Source organism: Phyllobates terribilis, unplaced genomic scaffold (assembly GCF_046119375.1).
Source record: "Phyllobates terribilis strain yellow unplaced genomic scaffold, ASM4611937v1 Scaffold_49__1_contigs__length_9717188, whole genome shotgun sequence".
Classification (NCBI taxonomy): Eukaryota; Metazoa; Chordata; class Amphibia; order Anura; family Dendrobatidae; genus Phyllobates; species Phyllobates terribilis.
In genome coordinates, this window is record NW_027362809.1 from 8121494 (window position 1) to 8140572 (window position 19079).

At 42.9% G+C, this 19079-nt stretch overlaps 1 protein-coding gene across 2 annotated transcripts in view; it reads right to left on the reverse strand.

Annotated features, from left to right (window-relative positions):
• Positions 1–4081: 4081 nt before the first annotated feature.
• The window catches only part of LOC141191648 (oocyte zinc finger protein XlCOF7.1-like), a 43184-nt gene continuing 28186 nt past the window's right edge, over positions 4082–19079 (reverse strand). The window contains exons 2-7 of one of the 2 annotated variants that reach the window (XM_073661589.1): positions 17150–17299; positions 16838–17020; positions 16625–16748; positions 16444–16541; positions 9933–10023; positions 4082–8277 (exon numbers count right to left, since the gene is read on the reverse strand). In XM_073661589.1, coding sequence (XP_073517690.1) covers positions 7256–8277; positions 9933–10023; positions 16444–16541; positions 16625–16748; positions 16838–17020; positions 17150–17227 — 1596 coding nt within the window. In that variant the 5' untranslated portion in view covers positions 17228–17299 and the 3' untranslated portion in view covers positions 4082–7255. Of the gene's footprint in view, positions 8281–9932; positions 10024–16443; positions 16542–16624; positions 16749–16837; positions 17021–17149; positions 17300–19079 lie in introns of both variants that reach the window. The other variant, XM_073661588.1, reaches the window with a different exon arrangement.

Below are 19079 nucleotides of genomic sequence, written 5' to 3' on the forward strand. Positions count from 1 at the left end.
TGGGTTAGTAGTGGGGGTGTCTTATAGACGCCTCTCCATTACTAACCCCAAGTGTTGATGGCAGCTGTGATTTTTGACAAATCACAGCTGTCATCAACCCCAACTTCCATTACCCTGATTGCCACCACACCAGGGCAATCAGGAAGAGGCGGACAAAGCACCAGAATTCTCGCATCTAATGTGATGCAACACTTCTGGTGCGGCTGCGGGCTGTTATTTTTAGGCTGGGTAGGGCCCAATAACCAGGTACCGTTCCAGTCTGATAATATAAACCCACAGCTGTCTGCTTTACCTTGGCTGGTTGCTAATAATAGGCGCTGTTTTTGTCATTTATTAGGGTAAACGCCTTTTAGTGCAACATGAAAGGCACTAAAGAGTGCAAGTTTATTATATGTAGGGGCATGTGAAATTTATATATTTACAGGACATTTATCTATTCTATCTTATTACACCCTTGCACCTATAGAAGTGGACAGAGCGGGGTCACATATTACACCACTGCTCCCATAGAAGTGGACAGAGCGGGGTCATGTATTACACCACATGTGTATTTTTCTGTGTGTATGAGCATGCATGTGTATTTTTCTGTGTGTAAGCGTGCGTGTGCATTTTTCTGTGTGTGTGAGCGTGCGTGTGCATTTTTTTGTGTGTGAGAATTTTTCTATTTTCCTGTGTGTATGAGCGCATGTGTATTTGGCTATGTATAGTAGATGTTACACACACGCCCGGACTGACTGGCGTGAGTGTGGTTAGTAATGCCACTGGACCATGAACCGAGGAGTGCCTGGAGGGGCGTGACTAAGTATCAACTTGGTCCGACCAAGGTCGCACGGCGGCTCAGTCGACTCCGTGAACCAGGGAGGAACCGAGCAGAGGGACCAGGTGCTACTCCAGGTCAGACCCCGGTCACAGCTGTTTGCCCACACCGGGGAATGCAGGAACAGGCAGGCATGGCTGGTATGCAGACAGATGGGTACTGGCAGGCACGGCTGGTATGCAGACAGGTGGGTACTGGCAGGCACGGCTGCTATGCAGACAGGTGGGTACTGGCAGGCACGGCTGCTATGCAGACAGGTGGATACTGGCAGGCACGGCTGCTATGCAGACAGGTGGGTACTGGCAGGCACGGCTGGTATGCAGACAGGTTGGTACTGGCAGGTAGGAACGCAGGCAGGATAGGGACCAGTACAGACTGGGATACAGGAACAGAGCCACAGATGCGGCAGACGAGCAGAGCAAAACCCGCAGATGCGGTAAATGAGCAGAGCAGAGCAAAACCCACAGGTGCGGTAAACAAGCAGAGCAGAGCAAAACCCGCAGGTGCGGTAGACAAGCAAAGCAGAGCAAAACCCGCAGGTGCGGTAGACAAGCAGAGCAGAGCAAAACCCGCAGGTGCGGTAGACAAGCAGAGCAGAGCAAAACCCGCAGGTGCGGTAGACAAGCAGAGCAGAGCAAATCCCGCAGGTGCGGTAGACAAGCAGAGCAGAGCAAAACCCGCAGGTGCGGTAGACAAGCAGAGCAGAGCAAAACCCCCAGGTGCGGTAGACAAGCAGAGCAGAGCAAAACCCACAGGTGCGGTAGACAAGCAGAGCAGAGCAAAATCCGCAAGTGCAGTAGAAAAGCTAAGCAGAGCAAAACCCGCAGGTGCGGTAGACAAGCAGAGCAGAGCAAAACCCACAGGTGCGGTAGACAAGCAGAGCAGAGCAAAATCCGCAAGTGCAGTAGAAAAGCTAAGCAGAGCAAAACCCGCAGGTGCGGTAGACAAGCAGAGCAGAGCAAAACCCGCAGGTGCGGTAGACAAGCAGAGCATAGCAAAACCACAGGTGCGGTAGACAAGCAGAGCAGAGTAAAACCCGCAGGTGCGGTAGACAAGCAGAGCAGATACACACAAGGGACTTACAATGAAGTAGCGAGTGGACAAGTAGCGGAAACAGACAAGATACAGGACAGGACCTGGCAACTCAGTTGCACAGAACACAAAAGTGTTGCTCAGGCACCTCCTACTGGGTGGAGGGGGTTTAAGTATCCAGTGACTCACAACAATAGGCTGGGGACCCATTAGGAGTGCGCACACAGTAACTACAAGAATCAGGCAGTAACCGCGCCGCCGCCCTAAGCAATCAGACAAGAGACATGCACACAGCAGGCACTGGAGCAAAGTGTGCAGCCTGGACTGATAGGTAAGATGGCGGTATTGCATGGTGGGAGATGGTAAGCCATGCCAGCATGCCGCCAGGTATGTTACAGTAGAGATCAGATGATCAAAACTTCAAGTAAAAAATACAGTATAAAGTGAAAAGCTATCTAACCCCTGCATGTGTGATACTCCCCAGACCCGTGTATCTAATCACATCATCATGCACGATACTACACAGACCGGTGTATCTAATCCCATCATCATGTGCGATGTTCCCCAGACCGGTGTATCTCATCCCATCATGTGCGTTGTTCCCCAGACCGATGTATCCAATTCCATCATCATGCGTGATACTCCCTATCGGCCTCCACAGAGTAGAATGCACTCCCCATCGGCCTCCACAGAATAGAATGCACTCCCCATTGGCCTCCACAGAGTAGAATGCACTGCCCATTGGCCTCTATACACTATAATGAACTCATTGTTCTCCCGCTACTCCGGTCTCTGTAGCGAGGGGCCCGCACATCTCAGCACAGTGGACTCCATGTAGTGACGTCATCGCCCCCGCTGTCAGTGCCTGCATCAGTGACGTAAGACGCAGAGGGGGATCGATGGGAGCGTCACACTCCCTCACTCAACATTGCTTTCAACTGTATCGGCAACAAGTCAATACAGTTCAATTTGTGAGGATGGGCAGGGGAACTGGAGATGGGCCCCTCCCCCTCAACCGGCTCACAGGCCCCACATCAGCCACATATGATACACTACATTGAGACCTGTATCTATTCCCAGCGTGTTACTCTAAGCGTATCTAATCACACACGATACACTCCGCATATCTAATCCCAGCTTATGATACAGCTATCAGCACCATCTAACAGAATCGGTGCTGCCAGCTGTCCTTAGTGACACTATACTCGTCAATATAACTGGCAGTCACCAACAAAATGGCTCCACACTGTGATCCTAAACTTCATCCTCTCTTATCCTGTTACAAACACCCAGAAGGGGAGGAGAGGAGCGACATCACACACAGAAGAGCAGATCCAGCCCCAATTTACTGCAGTCCGTAATGTGAGTTAGTTGTACACTAGGTTTTCATGTCAAATATCAGCAGCTGCTCCCCCCAGTGTTTAAAAGTGGAAATACCAAACCTTTTAAAATTATTTTTCATATTTTATTTAGTTAAAAACAAATGATAATATTTTTGAAAAAAATTAAAACATTAATACTTTACATTTTTTCAATTGTTGAAAAAAAAATGTTTTGATGGCACCTTCCCTTTAAAGGATGAACTAATATAGTGTGTGGAGTGATAGTCGGCAGTAACCACTTCTTGTTTAGTAGATGAAGTTTCTCAGAGGTAAGATGTGTTTCTTGCAGACAAATCAAGGCAGGTTTTTCCATTTGAAGATACTGAAAGATCACCTGTCTTTTAACACTAGAAGAAAGACCCCTTACATTCCAGCTATTTGCACTGACCCCGCCATATTTAATGCAGTAGATATGTCGTTTCCAATATCCTATCAGCAGAGCATTTCCATTTACATAGCTTGTTAAGCGCATATTACAAGATTGTCGACAATATAAAACATATCCAAAAAAATAAAAAAGACCTCCCCCTCTCTATAAAACCCCAACCATAATAGTCAGATATAAAACACCTTTCTCCGGGTGAGAGACTGGGCGAAGTATTTCCATAGCTGTCGCTTTTAAAGTAGAAAAAATGGCGGCTCAGTCACTGTTGAACATATGGGAGAATCCCACCTAGAACCTAAGCCCCCTTGGGGGATAATTCAACCCCAATTAGGCAAGAAAAATGTGATATAATCATAATAGAACCTGAAGAAAAAAACAACATTTGTAAAGAACTGTCCAACAAGCAGGGACACACTTCTTCCCATATACTTGCGAATCACTGTGTTTTTGAAGAATTAGGGTTTGTACCACAGGAACTTCAACTTTTAACATCTCAAATGTGATCCCGGCGTATTTGCCTCTCATTCATATTGAGCCAGTGAAGGGTTTATGAATCTTGAATAAAGTGCACAGTACCTCGGGCTACCACCCTTAACTTGGCAGGGTATATCATTGAATATCAGGATCTGGAGAAATTTATGGATGCTTCCCACGCTGCTGGTTCACTGAAAACATCAATTCAGAAAGGTTTATTAAATTGCTGTTTTTATTAAATGCGTTTAAAAGTGACAAGCACTTCTTCAGGAAACAACTACATACTGACAAAACTGTGCAAGACAGTGTAAAGGCTTGAGTTTTGAATTAAGGCTCCAAATCAACACATAACTGACTTGTGTCAAAGTTCACTGGATTGCGTGCATTTCAGTTATATAAAGAAATACCTCCAAAAAAATGTATAACAATTCATATACTACAAACCTATTCGACATGATTTAAAAATAATATATATATATATATATATATATATAAGTTCAAATGTTCGCTAAAATAAATGTATTTATTCACTTATTCTAATAGCAGGAGTTGGGCTAGAACCTATGTCTCTATAGGGAAACCCACTGTGTCCTGTGTTCTTTACTCATTAAGCAGCTATGTGTATTTAGGAATTAACAAAAGATTAAAAAGAAAAGCAAATCCAAGGGTAGGAGAAAAGTTTGTAAAAAACTTGTAGTTCATTGTATGTCAAAAAAAAATCTTGTTTTATTTATTTTATTTAATATGTCTTTTGATGAGCTAAAATGCTCTTATCCGAATTCCTCTAAATTTTATTTTAGTTTATTATATTTGTTACAGTCCATTTGTCGTGTTTCATATGTCAGAATATTATTTTGTGGCATTATACTGATATGTGTGTCTTTTATCAATTACTGTATAATTTTATTAGAAGGAAAATAAATATCATTATAAATTAATTCCACGCTTCCTTTAATTAATTTGTTAAATGAGCACATTATGAGCTCGTTCTACAGCTTATAGGAGGGTTAAGGTTTCAAGCCTGATTATTAATTTCAGCCAGTTTTCAAAGAATTCAGTAGGAAAGGAGCCTTCTATTTTTTTCAGGCACACCAAGAAGTGGTATATCTTTGAGCCTTGACCTATTTTCAAGATCATCTGTTTCTGCCAGCAGTGCTGATATTTGCTGTTCTGCAAGCCTGTTCTCATTGCTTTTATCGGCTATCTGGTCCTCAATGGCACTGACTTAGCCTTCCACTGCCCCTGCTCTATTTTCTGCAGTTTGAGTCATATACCTGCTGTCTCATCTTTAAGACCACCAAAATGTACATTGAAAGCAGAGAGAGAATTTACAATTTACCACTGCAATGAAAACATCTTTTAAAGTAGGTTACTCAGGTACCTGTATGTCCCATTGGTGCAGGTTAGGCCGTGGAGCAGTGAGTATTGTGCCACATGCAATTTTGTGGTCTTTTCATCCCCTTCAAAGAGGCTGCCTCTCCCATCTCCTGCACACCCAACTCCTCCACTTGTAGCCCGTGCACAGGTGTGGGGTAGCTGTTATAAGGCCACTGTCACCTGCTGAGACCTGTGTTTCTGTGCAGGCAAATTGCTACAGCAAGGCCACCACTTACCTCCTCCTCGTCTCCCCTGCTCAATCTGTCTCCAGCGTGACAACCGTGGTGTCATCTTAGAGCTGAGAACCTGCTTCTCCCGCAGTCTTTATGTGGCTTTTCCTGGTCATTTTTTTCCCCTGGAGCAAACTACTTCCACACTCAGACAATTAACTGGTAGATGTATGCCGATTTTCAAGATGGTCATCAGGTCCTATATTGGATAAATAGCTAGATGCTCGGACGGAGCTCCTACATCTGCTTGTTCACATATGTCGTCAGGGTTGTTGCACACAAGTACTGCTGCTTTCTGTGTGAGTGGGATAGTCGTGCAAAAGAATATGGCTACAAAAAAAGGGACTGGCCTCTCCAACATTCACTTGAGCAAGGGAGTAAACTGTCCTGCATCCACAAGTCGAGGATCCACCTAGGCAATGGTGGTAACAAAATCTTATCAAGTTGGGCCTGATGAAGAACTTCGTAAAGGCTATGGATAAAAAGGTAAAAGCATTCATGAATCTGATTGATAACTTTCCAAGGTTAAGTGAAGCAAATATAAAAGAAGGAGTCTTAATTGGACTTCAGATTCGTAAGCTTCTTCAAGATGAGCAGTTTCTTCATTTGTTCCAGGGCAAGGAAAAGTCTGTATGGTTTACATTTGCATTTGTGGTAACTAACTTTTTGGGAAACTCAAGAGCAGATACAGTAACTATGAAGAGTTGGTGTTATTTCTACTCAAAACATGTAAGGATCTTGGCTGTAACATGTCCTTAATGATTACAATATAAGAAATTAGACTTTTTTTCCACCAAACTGTGGAGTAGTGAGAGACGAGGATGGTGAGAAATGTAACGAAGATATTGCAACTATGGAGAAAAGATATCAAGGAAGATGAAATCCATCAATGCTTGCAGATTACTGTTGTATAATTTTAAGAGATGACCCGATACAGGAGTACAAGAAACAAGCAAAAAAACAGTTGTCACTGAATGAGGACTATTTTGTAGTGCAATTTCTGTAACTGTTTAAATTCGCAATAGGGTTTAGACAGGTTTTAGTTATTTGAATTGTTTCTAAGTTTTCTCTAAATATCAGAAAATTGGCATAACAAAATATTCTGCATCTGTATATTTATTGAAATAATAATGTTTCAAAGTACTGGAACTTTTATCATTAAATTATATGTAGCAGTAAAATGAAAAACTCATTGTCCAATTTGAATTCAGGAGGTCAAATTCATTAAGAAATGGCTAAGTTCATAACGGAACCTGACAACTTTTACAAATATGTAAAACAGTGTTACATGATCTGAAAGGTCCATGAGCTAGATTCTTCAGCTGCTCAGTCAAGACGCGCAGCCTCTGTACAGGTCCCAGTACCTTCCTCTCCTCTTCAGCACCAATCAGTTAGATAAGTGTGGGGCTTGAGGCGAGATCAATTCTCTCACTGATCAGGAAGGACACTCATTGTTCTCGGTCACAGGAAGCTACCTTCAGTCTATAGGACGCACTCACTTATTAGCATGATTTTTTCTTGCTAAAAGTGTGTCTTTTCAAGTAAAACATTTTCCACATTAAGGATATAAAAAAGGCTTCTCCCCTCTGTGACTTCTCTGATGTCTAACAAGAGCTGATTTCTGGTTAAAACATTTCCCACATTCTGAACAGGAAAAAGGCTTCTCTCCTGTGTGAGTTCTCTGGTGCTTAAGGAGATTTGATTTCACTGTAAAACATTTCCCACATTCTGAACATGAAAAAGGCTTATCCCCTGTGTGAGTTCTCTGATGTGTAACAAGATCTGATTTCTGGTTAAAACATTTCCCACATTCTGAACAGGAAAAAGGCTTCTCCCCTGTGTGAGTTCTCTGATGTGTAACAAGATCTGATTTCTGGTTAAAACATTTCCCACATTCTGAACAGGAAAAAGGCTTATCTCCTGTGTGAGTTCTCTGGTGCTTAACGAGATTTGATTTCTCTGTAAAATATTTCCCACATTCTGAACATGAAAAAGGCTTCTCTCCTGTGTGAGTTCTCTGGTGCTTAACAAGATTTGATTTCCCTGTAAAACATTTCCCACATTCTGAACATGAAAAAGGTTTTTCCCCTGTGTGAGTTCTTTGATGTGTAACAAGATCTAATTCCTGGTTAAAACATTTCCCACATTCTGAACATGAAAAAGGCTTCTCCCCTGTGTGAGTTCTTTGGTGACTAAGAAAACTTGATTTCTTGTTAAAACATTTCATACACTTGAAACATGAAAATCTATTCTTTGCTGTGTGAATTTTTTGATGTTTAAGAAAAAACTTTTTGAGGGGAAAACTATTTCCATATTCTGACCGTGCAAATGGCTTCTTAGCTTTAGAAGCAGTTAGTTTTTTAATGCTTATTTTGTGACTTTGATTTTCCTTAGTAGTTGGTAATGAATCAGAAGATAGGACCTGTTTCAAAGGATCAAATGACACATCTTTGCTGTAAAGGGATGATGGTATATTTGGAGTAATAGCATTCCCTTCAATTGTATCCTGTGAGATCTCCAGCTCATCTGATTTGAAAATTGAAGATATCGGCTGTCCCTCTGATCTCCTAGTACAGTCATCTGCTAAGTAAAAAAATATATATTTGAATAAAATATTTTTGAAATTTATATTTTTGAACATTTCTACTTAAACTGTTAGTACAAATGGCAAGTTATGTAAAAATATTGATTTATTCACCAAGACAATGACAGTTCACAGTCTAATAGAAAACCTCATAGCATGAACCAGTAGAGTTTGGTGTTCAACTGTTTGTTCATTCTGCCTCCCAAATATGAAATATGCGAAAATTATACCAATAAAAATTTCTACTCATATCACAAAAAACAAGCCTCCACTCAGGTCCATAATCTGTCAACGGAAAAACAGAGGTTTCCACATCATTAGTGGCTCAAAAATGCTTGAAAAGCAACATGGCTTCATTAAACCAATCCAGCAAAATCAGCTCTTCCAAAATCAAATATGCTCCCTACTTAACTCAAATGGAAAGCACCACACCCTACTAAAGTTCACGCATAATGCCGGAAGCTGCCTGATACAGCCTTGTTCTCCGCTGGTTAAGTCTTCTGTGTTCAGCTTCCGTGTTGTGTATTTTCTTCTTAGTTTCTTCTTGTGATCCCAGCACGTTTACTGACTACTATTGTGTCTTCTGAATTTGTATTTTCTCTGCCCTTCTGGTTCTGATCCAGCAACCTGACTATTATTCTTGTCATGTCACACCACAGAACAGCAGGTAACACTAAGTCCAATCCTAAGGGTCTTTGTGTAAGTACAGATCCATGTAGAGGGGTTAAAGGGTGTAGGGCAAAACTTTGAGAGAGTAACTAGTGGTGAAACCTCTCTGGGGTAATTAGAGTATGCTTCTTGGTAGCTCCTGGCAGAGTTGCACTTATTTATGGTAGACCATTGGAGCTACTTATGAGTCCTGACCAGAAGAGCAGAGAAAGTATTAGTGCTCCCCATTTAAGGATAAATTGTATCTAAATTCTTTAGGATTGATAATATTATTTATGTCGTGGAGTGAATACATGAAACCAGGGCTCGAGTCATGCCAACATATCTCCTGCAGGCATGAATACATTTTTTTACAGCCATCAGCCACTCACAGCTTAGAGATATATCATGGCACAGGTGTAATGTTTTTTGTATACTTTATCTATTTGAAGTAATTTGGTTTAAAAAGAAATTGAAAAGTAACGGTAAAGGGAAACTCTGTTATCATACAGAAATTCATACTTGGCCCTCACTGAATGTTTAATATTGCCGATCATAAAAGCGAGGTTTGGCCAGAAAGACTGGACCTGGTATTGTAGGGACCATATGAGCACATTCAGCACCACAGAAGGGAGAGAAGGTATATTCATCTAATAAGATATCAGGGTTCTAGGAAGCCAATAGCATCATTACCCTCCACTTTCTCTTACATAATATTTTTCTTCAAGTGATTTTCTAACTTGTCAGCACTTTCTACATATGCTGTCATTTGGCTTGGTAGTTTACAGACCTGGGCAGGTGAGAGTTTGTAAGTTCTATAGAAAAGGAGTTTCAATGTCCAAAGTTATTTGAACAGTTTTTGGTGGAGGAGAATGTTTTGGTATAGATGCAAAATGGTGATCACATGATTGTGATACAGCTAGACTACATGACCGGTAAACCAGCCACAGCCTGTGACTGAGAAGAATCTGTGACTTCTCTGTATTTAGTGGTTATTACTCACCTGGGTAGTCATATGTAGGAATCTCCTCTTTACACCGCTCATCACCCCTCACATATGTCTCTGTAGTATTAATATGGGTCAGATCTTCACCCTGAAAGAAATATTGTACAAGTCACAGACAGATGGAGAAGTCACATCTATGATCAGTAGTGATGAGCGAGTACTGTAATATTCGTAAATCGCTATACTCGTAACGAGTACTTTGTAAAAATTGCGTATTCGTTCCGAATAGCGAGTACAATGTAAGTCAATGGGAAATGCGAGTAATTTTCTGCTAGACCCTATACAAAGGGGCCTGGGGGCCTGAGGAAAAGGCTGAAATGGATGGGAAAGTGATGAAACAGAATGAGAAGAGCCTGGAGAATGAGCCTGCATGCATTTCTGACTCACATATGGTTTCTGGGAATAAGTTTGTCGCAGTATTACGCCACTTTTACAGACACACAAGAACAACTACCAAACCTAACCTAAATTGCATTTAACAGGTCAAAAAGGTTAAGAAACAGTTTTTCCTGCACAATCACTTGTATATAAGGCTAAATAAACCAGAGAAGCCAAAAAAATATCCCTTTTAGCCTTTGTTCACACATACTGCTGTGGCTTTTTTTTTCTTTTTACAATTGGGAGGGCACTGACTTATACATTTTGTAGGTCCCTCTGTCATGAATCATTTTTCAGTTTGCTATTCCCCAGCACTTTACAAGCACAGGTAGAAAGCATCAGTAGGTATGTAGATCTTTGACCTGAGAGGCCTCAGGTGGCTCTGTAACATGCGATTTGGAGGGACAGCTGTTACTTAAGACATTTGGACGGTCCCTCCATCATTGACACTCAGATAGTGGAATACACATTCAATAGCAGTTTACAATGTGCCCATTGTAGCGTTGGGCTTGACCCTCCTCCTCCACCTCCACCACCATGTGATACTGCGGCCCTAAATTCAAATGTTCAGAGGCCCTGCAGTAGGCAGGAAAGCTGAGTTTTGTAAGAGCCCTCATGTGGCCCTGTAACATACATTTTGAAGTGCCCTACTCTAGAGATTTTGGAGGTTGCTCGTGTACATCTGAGAGTGCCCTCACTTGCTCATATTGTAGGGCCCTCACTGTATTATTTAACTCATTTAGGGGCAGGGACTACAGAGAAAAAAAGCCAAGAGACGTGGAGTACTAGAAGGTAGCAGTGAGTACAGCCTGCGATCTTCAGGTATGGCTGAACTTAGTGAACCGGAAAAATAAAGCTGCACTAGTTAACTGGATGACGAGCTCAAATATATCACTTGTGCAAGTCAATGGACAAAGGATATATGGTGCTCCTCTCCAGGATGGGTTGGTGAAGCTTCTCCAAATGGCTCAGAAATTTTGATTGTCAATATTCCCCAGATTATATAGGAAGAGAAGACTTCTTGATATTGTACTACTTGGTCCAGTGCAGAATGTGCATCGTACTTCCAAAAATTACTCCTGGGGGCTGTGTCATAACTGCAGGGAGATTCCTTGACAAGGGCCTCCCTTGTCAAACATTATCTACGATGGAGTACTGTAGTAGTTGTGGCCCTCAATTCAAATTTTCAGAGGGCCATCAGTCGGTCATCAACAGTCAGTGTAAATTTCTATTGAATATGTATCCCCTATCTCAATCACAATGTGAGAAGGGCCTCCAACCTCCAATGACAAATATTAGTTTGGTAGGACCAATATACATTCCAGATTTGCCCACTGCACAATGTGCATAGGGTTTGTAAAAATTAGCCCTATGGGCTGAGTCATGGTTGATGCAGGAAGCCACCATTCCAAGGGTCTCCAATCACAAATCGTAGTTAGGCTGGAGAAGGAATACTGTCCTGGTTTGTCCACTGCACGATGTGCAAAGTTTGTAAAAATTAGCCCTATGGGCTGAGTCATGGTTGACGAAGCAAGGAATCTGTTTATGAGAAGGGGGTGACGTTAACAGCAGTAGCATGAATCTGCATTTTTGGGGAATTTAGGTTGGCTTGCTGTCATCTGGAGGGAATACAAATTGTGGAGATATCCAGTCCTTGTTGAATTTAATCAAAGTAAGTCTGTCTGCATTTTCCGTGGAGAGGCGTCTGAGCCTATCAGTGATGATTTCCCCAGCGGAACTGAAAACATGCTCAGACACCACACTAGCAGCAGGGCAGGCCAGCACCTCCAAGGCATATAAAGAGAGGTTGGGCCAAGTGTTCAGCTTAGACACTCAATAATTAAAGGGAACAGAAGCGTCAGAAAGGACACACGTATGGTCACTTAAAGTAACCCTTGACCATGTTCTGCAACTTATCCCTCCTTAGCATTTTTATAGGCACAGATAGCCCTTGCTGTTTTGTTGAAAATTGACCAATTTGGGCACATTTTCCCTCCACCTTCGTTGGAGCTGGTGTTCATGTCTCTCCCCATTATCCCTTGGTGTTGAAAAGAGCTGGTACCTCTGCCACCAGCAATATCTGAGGGTGATGTTTTCAGCAACTGATCTACAACGGCCCTCTTAAACGATTCCATTGTACAACCCCTGGCAAAAATTATGGAATCACCGGGCTTGGAGGATGTTCATTCAGTTGTTTAATGTTGTTGAAAAAAAGAAGATCACAGACATGGCACAAAACTAAAGTCATTTCAAATGGCAACTTTAGGGCTTTAAGAAACACTAAAAGAAATCAAGATTAAAAATGTGGTACTCAGTAAGGGTAATTTTTTTCAGACCAAGCAGAGGGAAAAAATGATGGAATCACCCTGTAAATTTTCATTTCCAAAACTAACACCTGCGTCAAATTAGATATGCTCGGGTGTCTGCATCTAAAAAGGAGTGATCACACCCTGGAGAGCTGTTGCACCAAGTGGACTGACATGAATCATGGCTCCAACACAAGAGATGTCAATTGAAACAAATGGGTGGATTGGACAACCTTTCAGGGTAGGATCTGATGTCCGTCAGGGCTGTCCTCTTAGCCCTTTGCTTTACGCCTTTGCAATTGAACCCTTCCTTAGAAGGATCGATTGTGGATCGTTGGAAGGGGTTCGGATGGGCAAGGCGGTGCCGGAGGCTATCTTGAGGGTAGTGGCCTACGTGGACGATGTCACCGTATTTGTTTCGTCGCAAGAGGAGGCAATGGTGGTGATGTCAGAAGTGGAGCGCTAATCGGAGGCATCCGGGTCCAAGGTCAACCAGAATAAGTGTGAAAATCTCTGGCTGGGAAGCGGAGATCCCGGGTTTGATCTTCTGGACACCCTCCCCGAACCCAAAGAACACGCCAAAGTCCTGTGCACTGAATTCGTCCAGGGTGATTACCCCATGAAAAACTGGGAAGGCAGAATCAAAGGTGTCGCCCAAAGAGTGGACCAATGGAAGGGTTGGTCTTTGAGCCTGGGGGAAAGGGTTGGCTTGTGCAAAGCTTTCCTGCTCCCCTTGCTAATCTACCTGGGCAGAATCTGTGTCTTGCCAAAGCCTCTCTGGACACGGGTCTACAGTCTGTTCTTCCAGATGCTATGGGGGAATAGACTGAACCTAGTCCAGCGGGAGGTCACTTACCGCACGAGGAGACTAGGGTGATTGGATATGGTGAACCCGGTTGTGTTCCTAGTGAACACCTTCTTGAAAGTTAACGTGGCAAACCTCTGGAAGGAGAGGGCTCCTCCATGGGTATTATCCTGCAAGGGATGGTTTCAGCCATCAATCTTCAGGGGGAAGATTGAAAGATCCTCGCACAGTGCATGGGCATCTCCCGGCTTATGTTACCCCGGTTCTAAAAATGATCCACCGGTGGGGTCTGGGAATATGGGAGGTGAGGTCCCTCCCGAGGAAACTCCTCTATAGGAAGGTCTTGCTTTCTCATTTTCAGAGTCCATTGGTCCTCAAGAACTGCCCAAGTCGGGATCTGGAGTTTGGGTTCAGTTTGTTAAATTCTAGCAGGATCCCCAAGAAGTACTGTGACTTGACTTGGCGCTGCTTCCAAGGTAAGCTGTGTGTAAGGGGCAATTTGAAGTACAGGAGCTCCGAGGACAGGAATTGCTCCCCCGTGAGGCTTGTGCTAACATGCTGGAAAGCATGGAGCACTTCCTGCTTCATTGTCCCTTTAATACAGAGGTGTACAACAGGGTGGGAGCTTCCATTGGTTGGCCACGGCAGGCTACTCTGTCCTATGCCGGGTGGGCCTATGGAGCGTTCGGAGACCTTGGGAGAAGGGACCGAACCACTTTATTCATACTAAGTGTGGTCAGGTATTTCATGTGGAACGCACATGTTTTAGTTTCGACGCAGAGTAAAATCCTAAGTGCAGATGAAGTTTGTAGGAACATCCTAGGTGACCTGGTGAAGGTACGTTCTCTGGAGTATGAAAGACTGGCTGCCCGGAGGGCGGCCCCTCTCTGGAGGGGCTTTTCCTTCAGGGTGCCTTAGTCCGGTAGTACTCCTATATCCAGGTGGTGGGCTGATGTCTTTTGTTTTGTATTTAAGTCTCCTGAATAGGTTTCCAAGCATCGAACATGAGCCTTGGAAAGTGAGCATGTAGATTGCCTTTGCCCTGGCCTCTGCTCAACTTGGTATGGCAGATGCTACAGCCTATAATGTTTTTCTCTGAAGGACTTTCAGAAAAAAAAATTCCACACAGCAGCTGAACGCCCCTTTGCCCTGACTTGGCGCACAGAGGGGGTGCTCTTGGGAACAGATGACCCAGTTCTCACTCTGGGCAAACCACGACCCGTTGGTGCCTATGTTGGTGCTACATATCCATCTTCCTCTGTGTTTCTGCCATGGCTATGCATGCCAACGGTCCAGCTCGAATCAGTGGACTCATCATCGACTACCTCGTCTTCCATCTTATCCTCCTTCCCAGTTGACATTGTAGGCTGACCTGATAGCAACTGTGTCTCATCGTCAGCCTCCACCTCTGGAGACAAAAAATGATGTTCCGCCAAGTGTCTTTCTTCTGGCCATAGGTCCTCAAATACATAAGCATCAAGGCACGCCACCTCCTCTTGTCCCTCTTCAATGCTGCACAGAGCCAACCAAAGGATACGTACCAAACAGATCCTCGGAGTGGCCAAGCTTGGGGTCATATGTCTCATGTTGACTGATAATGGTTGGAGGAAGGAGAACCAGCTTCAGGATTGGATGGGCCAGCCTTCTGTATCCACAGTAGACTGTGTGGTCGTGGAAGATTTGTTGCTGCTTGACAAATGCGTAGAGACCTTGTCTGCTATCCAAGACAGAATCTGCTCCCACTCTTGTGGCTTCCACACACGTTTACGTTCCAGACCGGAAAATTTTTCCAGGAACATAGTGGATGAATCAAGCTTCTTCTGACCTGACACAGACTGAGTGCCTTCTCACGCACAACTGACACGTACCTTAACAAGTCTTTTTGGCATTTTGGGTTTTGTTGACAGAATTTCAGATGTTGATGGCACAAGCCAAGCTAGCTGTCACAGCCAAAATAGTGGTTAAAATGGCCTGGTGCGTGCTTTGTAGCAAGCAGTAGGAAATGTTTGGACTACTGCTTTGTGTATGGCACTCAATGATTGTTTAAGTGGACTAATATGGACAGAAGGCAGGCTGACACCCCAAAAATAGTGGTTAAAATGGCCTGGTGCGTGCTTTGTAGCAGGCAGTAACAAATATTTGGACTACTGCTTTGTGTAGGGCACAAAACACTATTTTTAAGTGGACTAATATGGACAGAAGGTAGGCTCTGACCCCTAAAACAGAAGGGAAAATAGACCGATGCTAAAAAAAAAGGCAGCACAAAATGCTACTTCTGTGTGTGATGGCAAAATATTGCTTTGCCTCTGACAAGAGCTGTTTTAATATGGACACTGGAAGAACACTACCTAATACACTTCCTACCTAATACACAATCTCTCCCTCCTTGTACTCTGACTTTGTTGTGTGTCTTCAGCTCTGAAAAGAGCTATTTTTTGATGGTATTATGGAGCTAGTGAGCGGCTCCTTTAAACACAGAACTAGTATACACTGCAGGTAGTCCTTAAAAGGGCTTTTGTTTTATCAAGAGGCCTAAACACTCTCCCTAGCAGCTCAGCGATCTCTCCCTATGCTTATAGAATGCAGGCTCCAGACGCAATGTGCACAAAATGGCGACGACAGGGCTAAAATAGACCCTATGAGGCTGGGTGGCCAGCCAATCACAGTAATGCCACAACCAAGATGTCTGAAAAATTACTGTGATTGGTTTTAAAGCCCAGCATGTTTAGTGGCTGCAAAGGAGGCGCCAAAACTGCAGGGCGGGACATTCGAATATAGCGAGGCGAGTACACAAATACTCGCAATATAACAAGTACCTGAATACCGTACTATCCGTGCGAATATTAATGAATACACTCACTCATCACTAATGATCAGCTCTAATCCAGCCATCTCCCCCATTCTCATTATACAAGTATAAACCATATAATTCTGGTGGATAAAACAAGACCGAACACAAGCCCTTCACAGCCATATACACATCACAGGAGAGATCTCATGACACCTTATCTCCATGTACCTGATGATCCTGAGGAATATTGTGATCTTCTTGTTTACAGTCCTGAGGAAGAAGAGGACGTGGACATCTCTCTGGTGTTGTCCTCTTACTGGATAGATCTAGAGGAAGCACATACAGGGACTGAATTCATTCTTTACATATAGACAATTATAGGCCATGTGTATTCAGTCCTGTCTATTACCTGGTGATGTGAGGGGCTGGGGAACCTCCATCATGACATCCTTGTACAGATCTTTGTGTTCTTCTAAATACTTCCACTCCTCCATGGAGAAATAGACAGCGACATCCTGACACCTTATAGGAACCTGACACACACAATGATAGAGTTATACCCCCAATCCATTCATAGCTTTACTATAAAATGTTCCAGCATTCTCATTCCTAGCAGTGTCACCTCTCCAGTCAGCAGCTCAATCATCTTGTAGGTGAGATCTAGGATCTTCTGGTCATTGATGTCCTCATCTATCAGGTGGTGAGGTGGAAGCTCCGTGATTGGGCTCAGGGTTCTTCCCCACCATCCCTCAGACAAAGGGTCCTGACAGCGCTCACTAGAGGTCTTCTTCACTACTGTGTAATCCTGATTACGGAGAGACACATTCATAAATCTCACTCCAGACATTTCCAGAGTCCTCACCTCTCCAGTTCTGTTCATCTGTTATTCCCATAGATAAGAATGATGTAATGTGACGTCATCAGAATCTCTCACCTCTCCAGTAAGCCGGAAGAGGATCTCTAGGGTGAGGAGTAATATTTTCTCAGCCATCTTGTCTGTGTCCATATTCATCTTTAATGCGTAATTCAGGAAAATTCTCCTCTATAGAAGATATTCACTGAGAGGATTCGATATTGTAGAGACCTGAATGAGAAGTTGAGCAGATGTAACATCATAAAAACCCTGTGTAATAATACAATTACTGGACATATTAAGGGAAACATTTGAGGAGATTTATGTTTTACAGTATCTAGTTTTTTTCTTTACATCTACTAATAAAGCCTATATATTTTAGGCCACAGACAACAAGCAGTTTCTTTCTCATAGACTCATCTTCCTTATTGCTAATTCTCATCTCATTTACCAACACTGGAATCGGCATTAGCAATACTGCAGGAGATATTGATTAAGCGTCACATGAGAAATAACTACTTTATGATGAAGACGAAATCTTCATCTTCCACTACGGCTCTATAAACGTATTTGGCCAGAGTCAGTCACTGACTACATCACCACCGGCCGCCTATGTGTTTCCCGTCTTCACCGGATTGTCATCTTCTATCAAGTTAGATCTCAGGTCTGATTCACACTTAGAAGTTTGAGGCATTTATAAAAGCTTGTTTGTAAGACCACAAAGACAGGAGTTATTTGATACCAACATTTCCATGTACAGTGTTTTATGGGGTTTCAAAACAAAGTGTGAATCTCAAATTGAAATCATTGTTGTTGAGATTTTGTGTAAATTTCATAGCCTCCTCCTGTGTGCCTCCCCACATCAGGAGGAGGTTGTCGATAAATCGACCGTACCATACGGTTATTTTGGGCTATAAATTTTGCTCTCATGGTAAATGTGTTGCTCCTCCCTTTTGGACATTAATCCAATGACGGTGAAAATTTGCTGCCCATACTTACTTCCCTCTTTTGTAAAAAATAAGTTAGTAACATAGTTTTTAAGGTTGAAGGAAGACTAAGTCCATCTAGTTCAACCCATAGCCTAACATGTTGATCCAGAGGAAGGCAAAAAAAAAACCATGTGGCAAACACTAAGCTCCACATTGGGGAAAAAAATTCCTTCCCGACTCCATACGACAATCAGACTAGTTCCCTGGATCAACGCCCTATCAAGGAATCTAGTATATATAACCTGTAATATTATACTTTTCAAGAAAGGCATCCATGCCCTTCTTAAATTTTAATAGTGAATCACTCATTACATCACTGCTCTTACAGTAAAGAATCCCCGTCTGTGATTATGATTAAACCTTCTTTCCTCCAGACGTAGAAGATGCCCCCTTGTCCCCGTCTCTGGCCTCAGAGTAAAAAGATCAGTAGAAAGGTCTTTGTACTGTCCCTTCATATACTTGTACATAGTAATAAGATCACCCCTAAGCCTTCTTTTTTCCACACTAAATAACCCCAAGTGTAATAACCTGTCTTGGTATTGCAGTCCTCTAATAACCTTGGTCGCTCTTCTCTGCTCCCGCTCTAGTTCAGCTATGTCTTTCTTATACACCGGAGACCAAAACTGTACACAGTATTCTAAGTGTGGTCGCACTAATGACTTGTATAGAGGTAAAATTATGTTCTCCTCATGAGTATCTATGCCTCTTTTAATGCATCCCATTATTTTATTTGCCTTTGCAGCAGCTGCCTGACACTGGCCACTAAACGTAAGCTTGTCGTCCACCAATACACCCAGGTCTTTTTCAGCTACAGTTTTGCCCAGTGTGTTACAATTAAGCATATAATTATACATTTTATTTCCACTGCCCAAGTGCATTACCTTACATTTATCCCCATTAAAGCTCATTTGCCATTTATCAGCCCAAGCTTCTAGTTTACATAGATCCTCCTGTAATATAAAATTGTCCTCCTCTGTATTGATTACCCTGCAGAGTTTAGTGTCATCTTCAAATATTGAAAT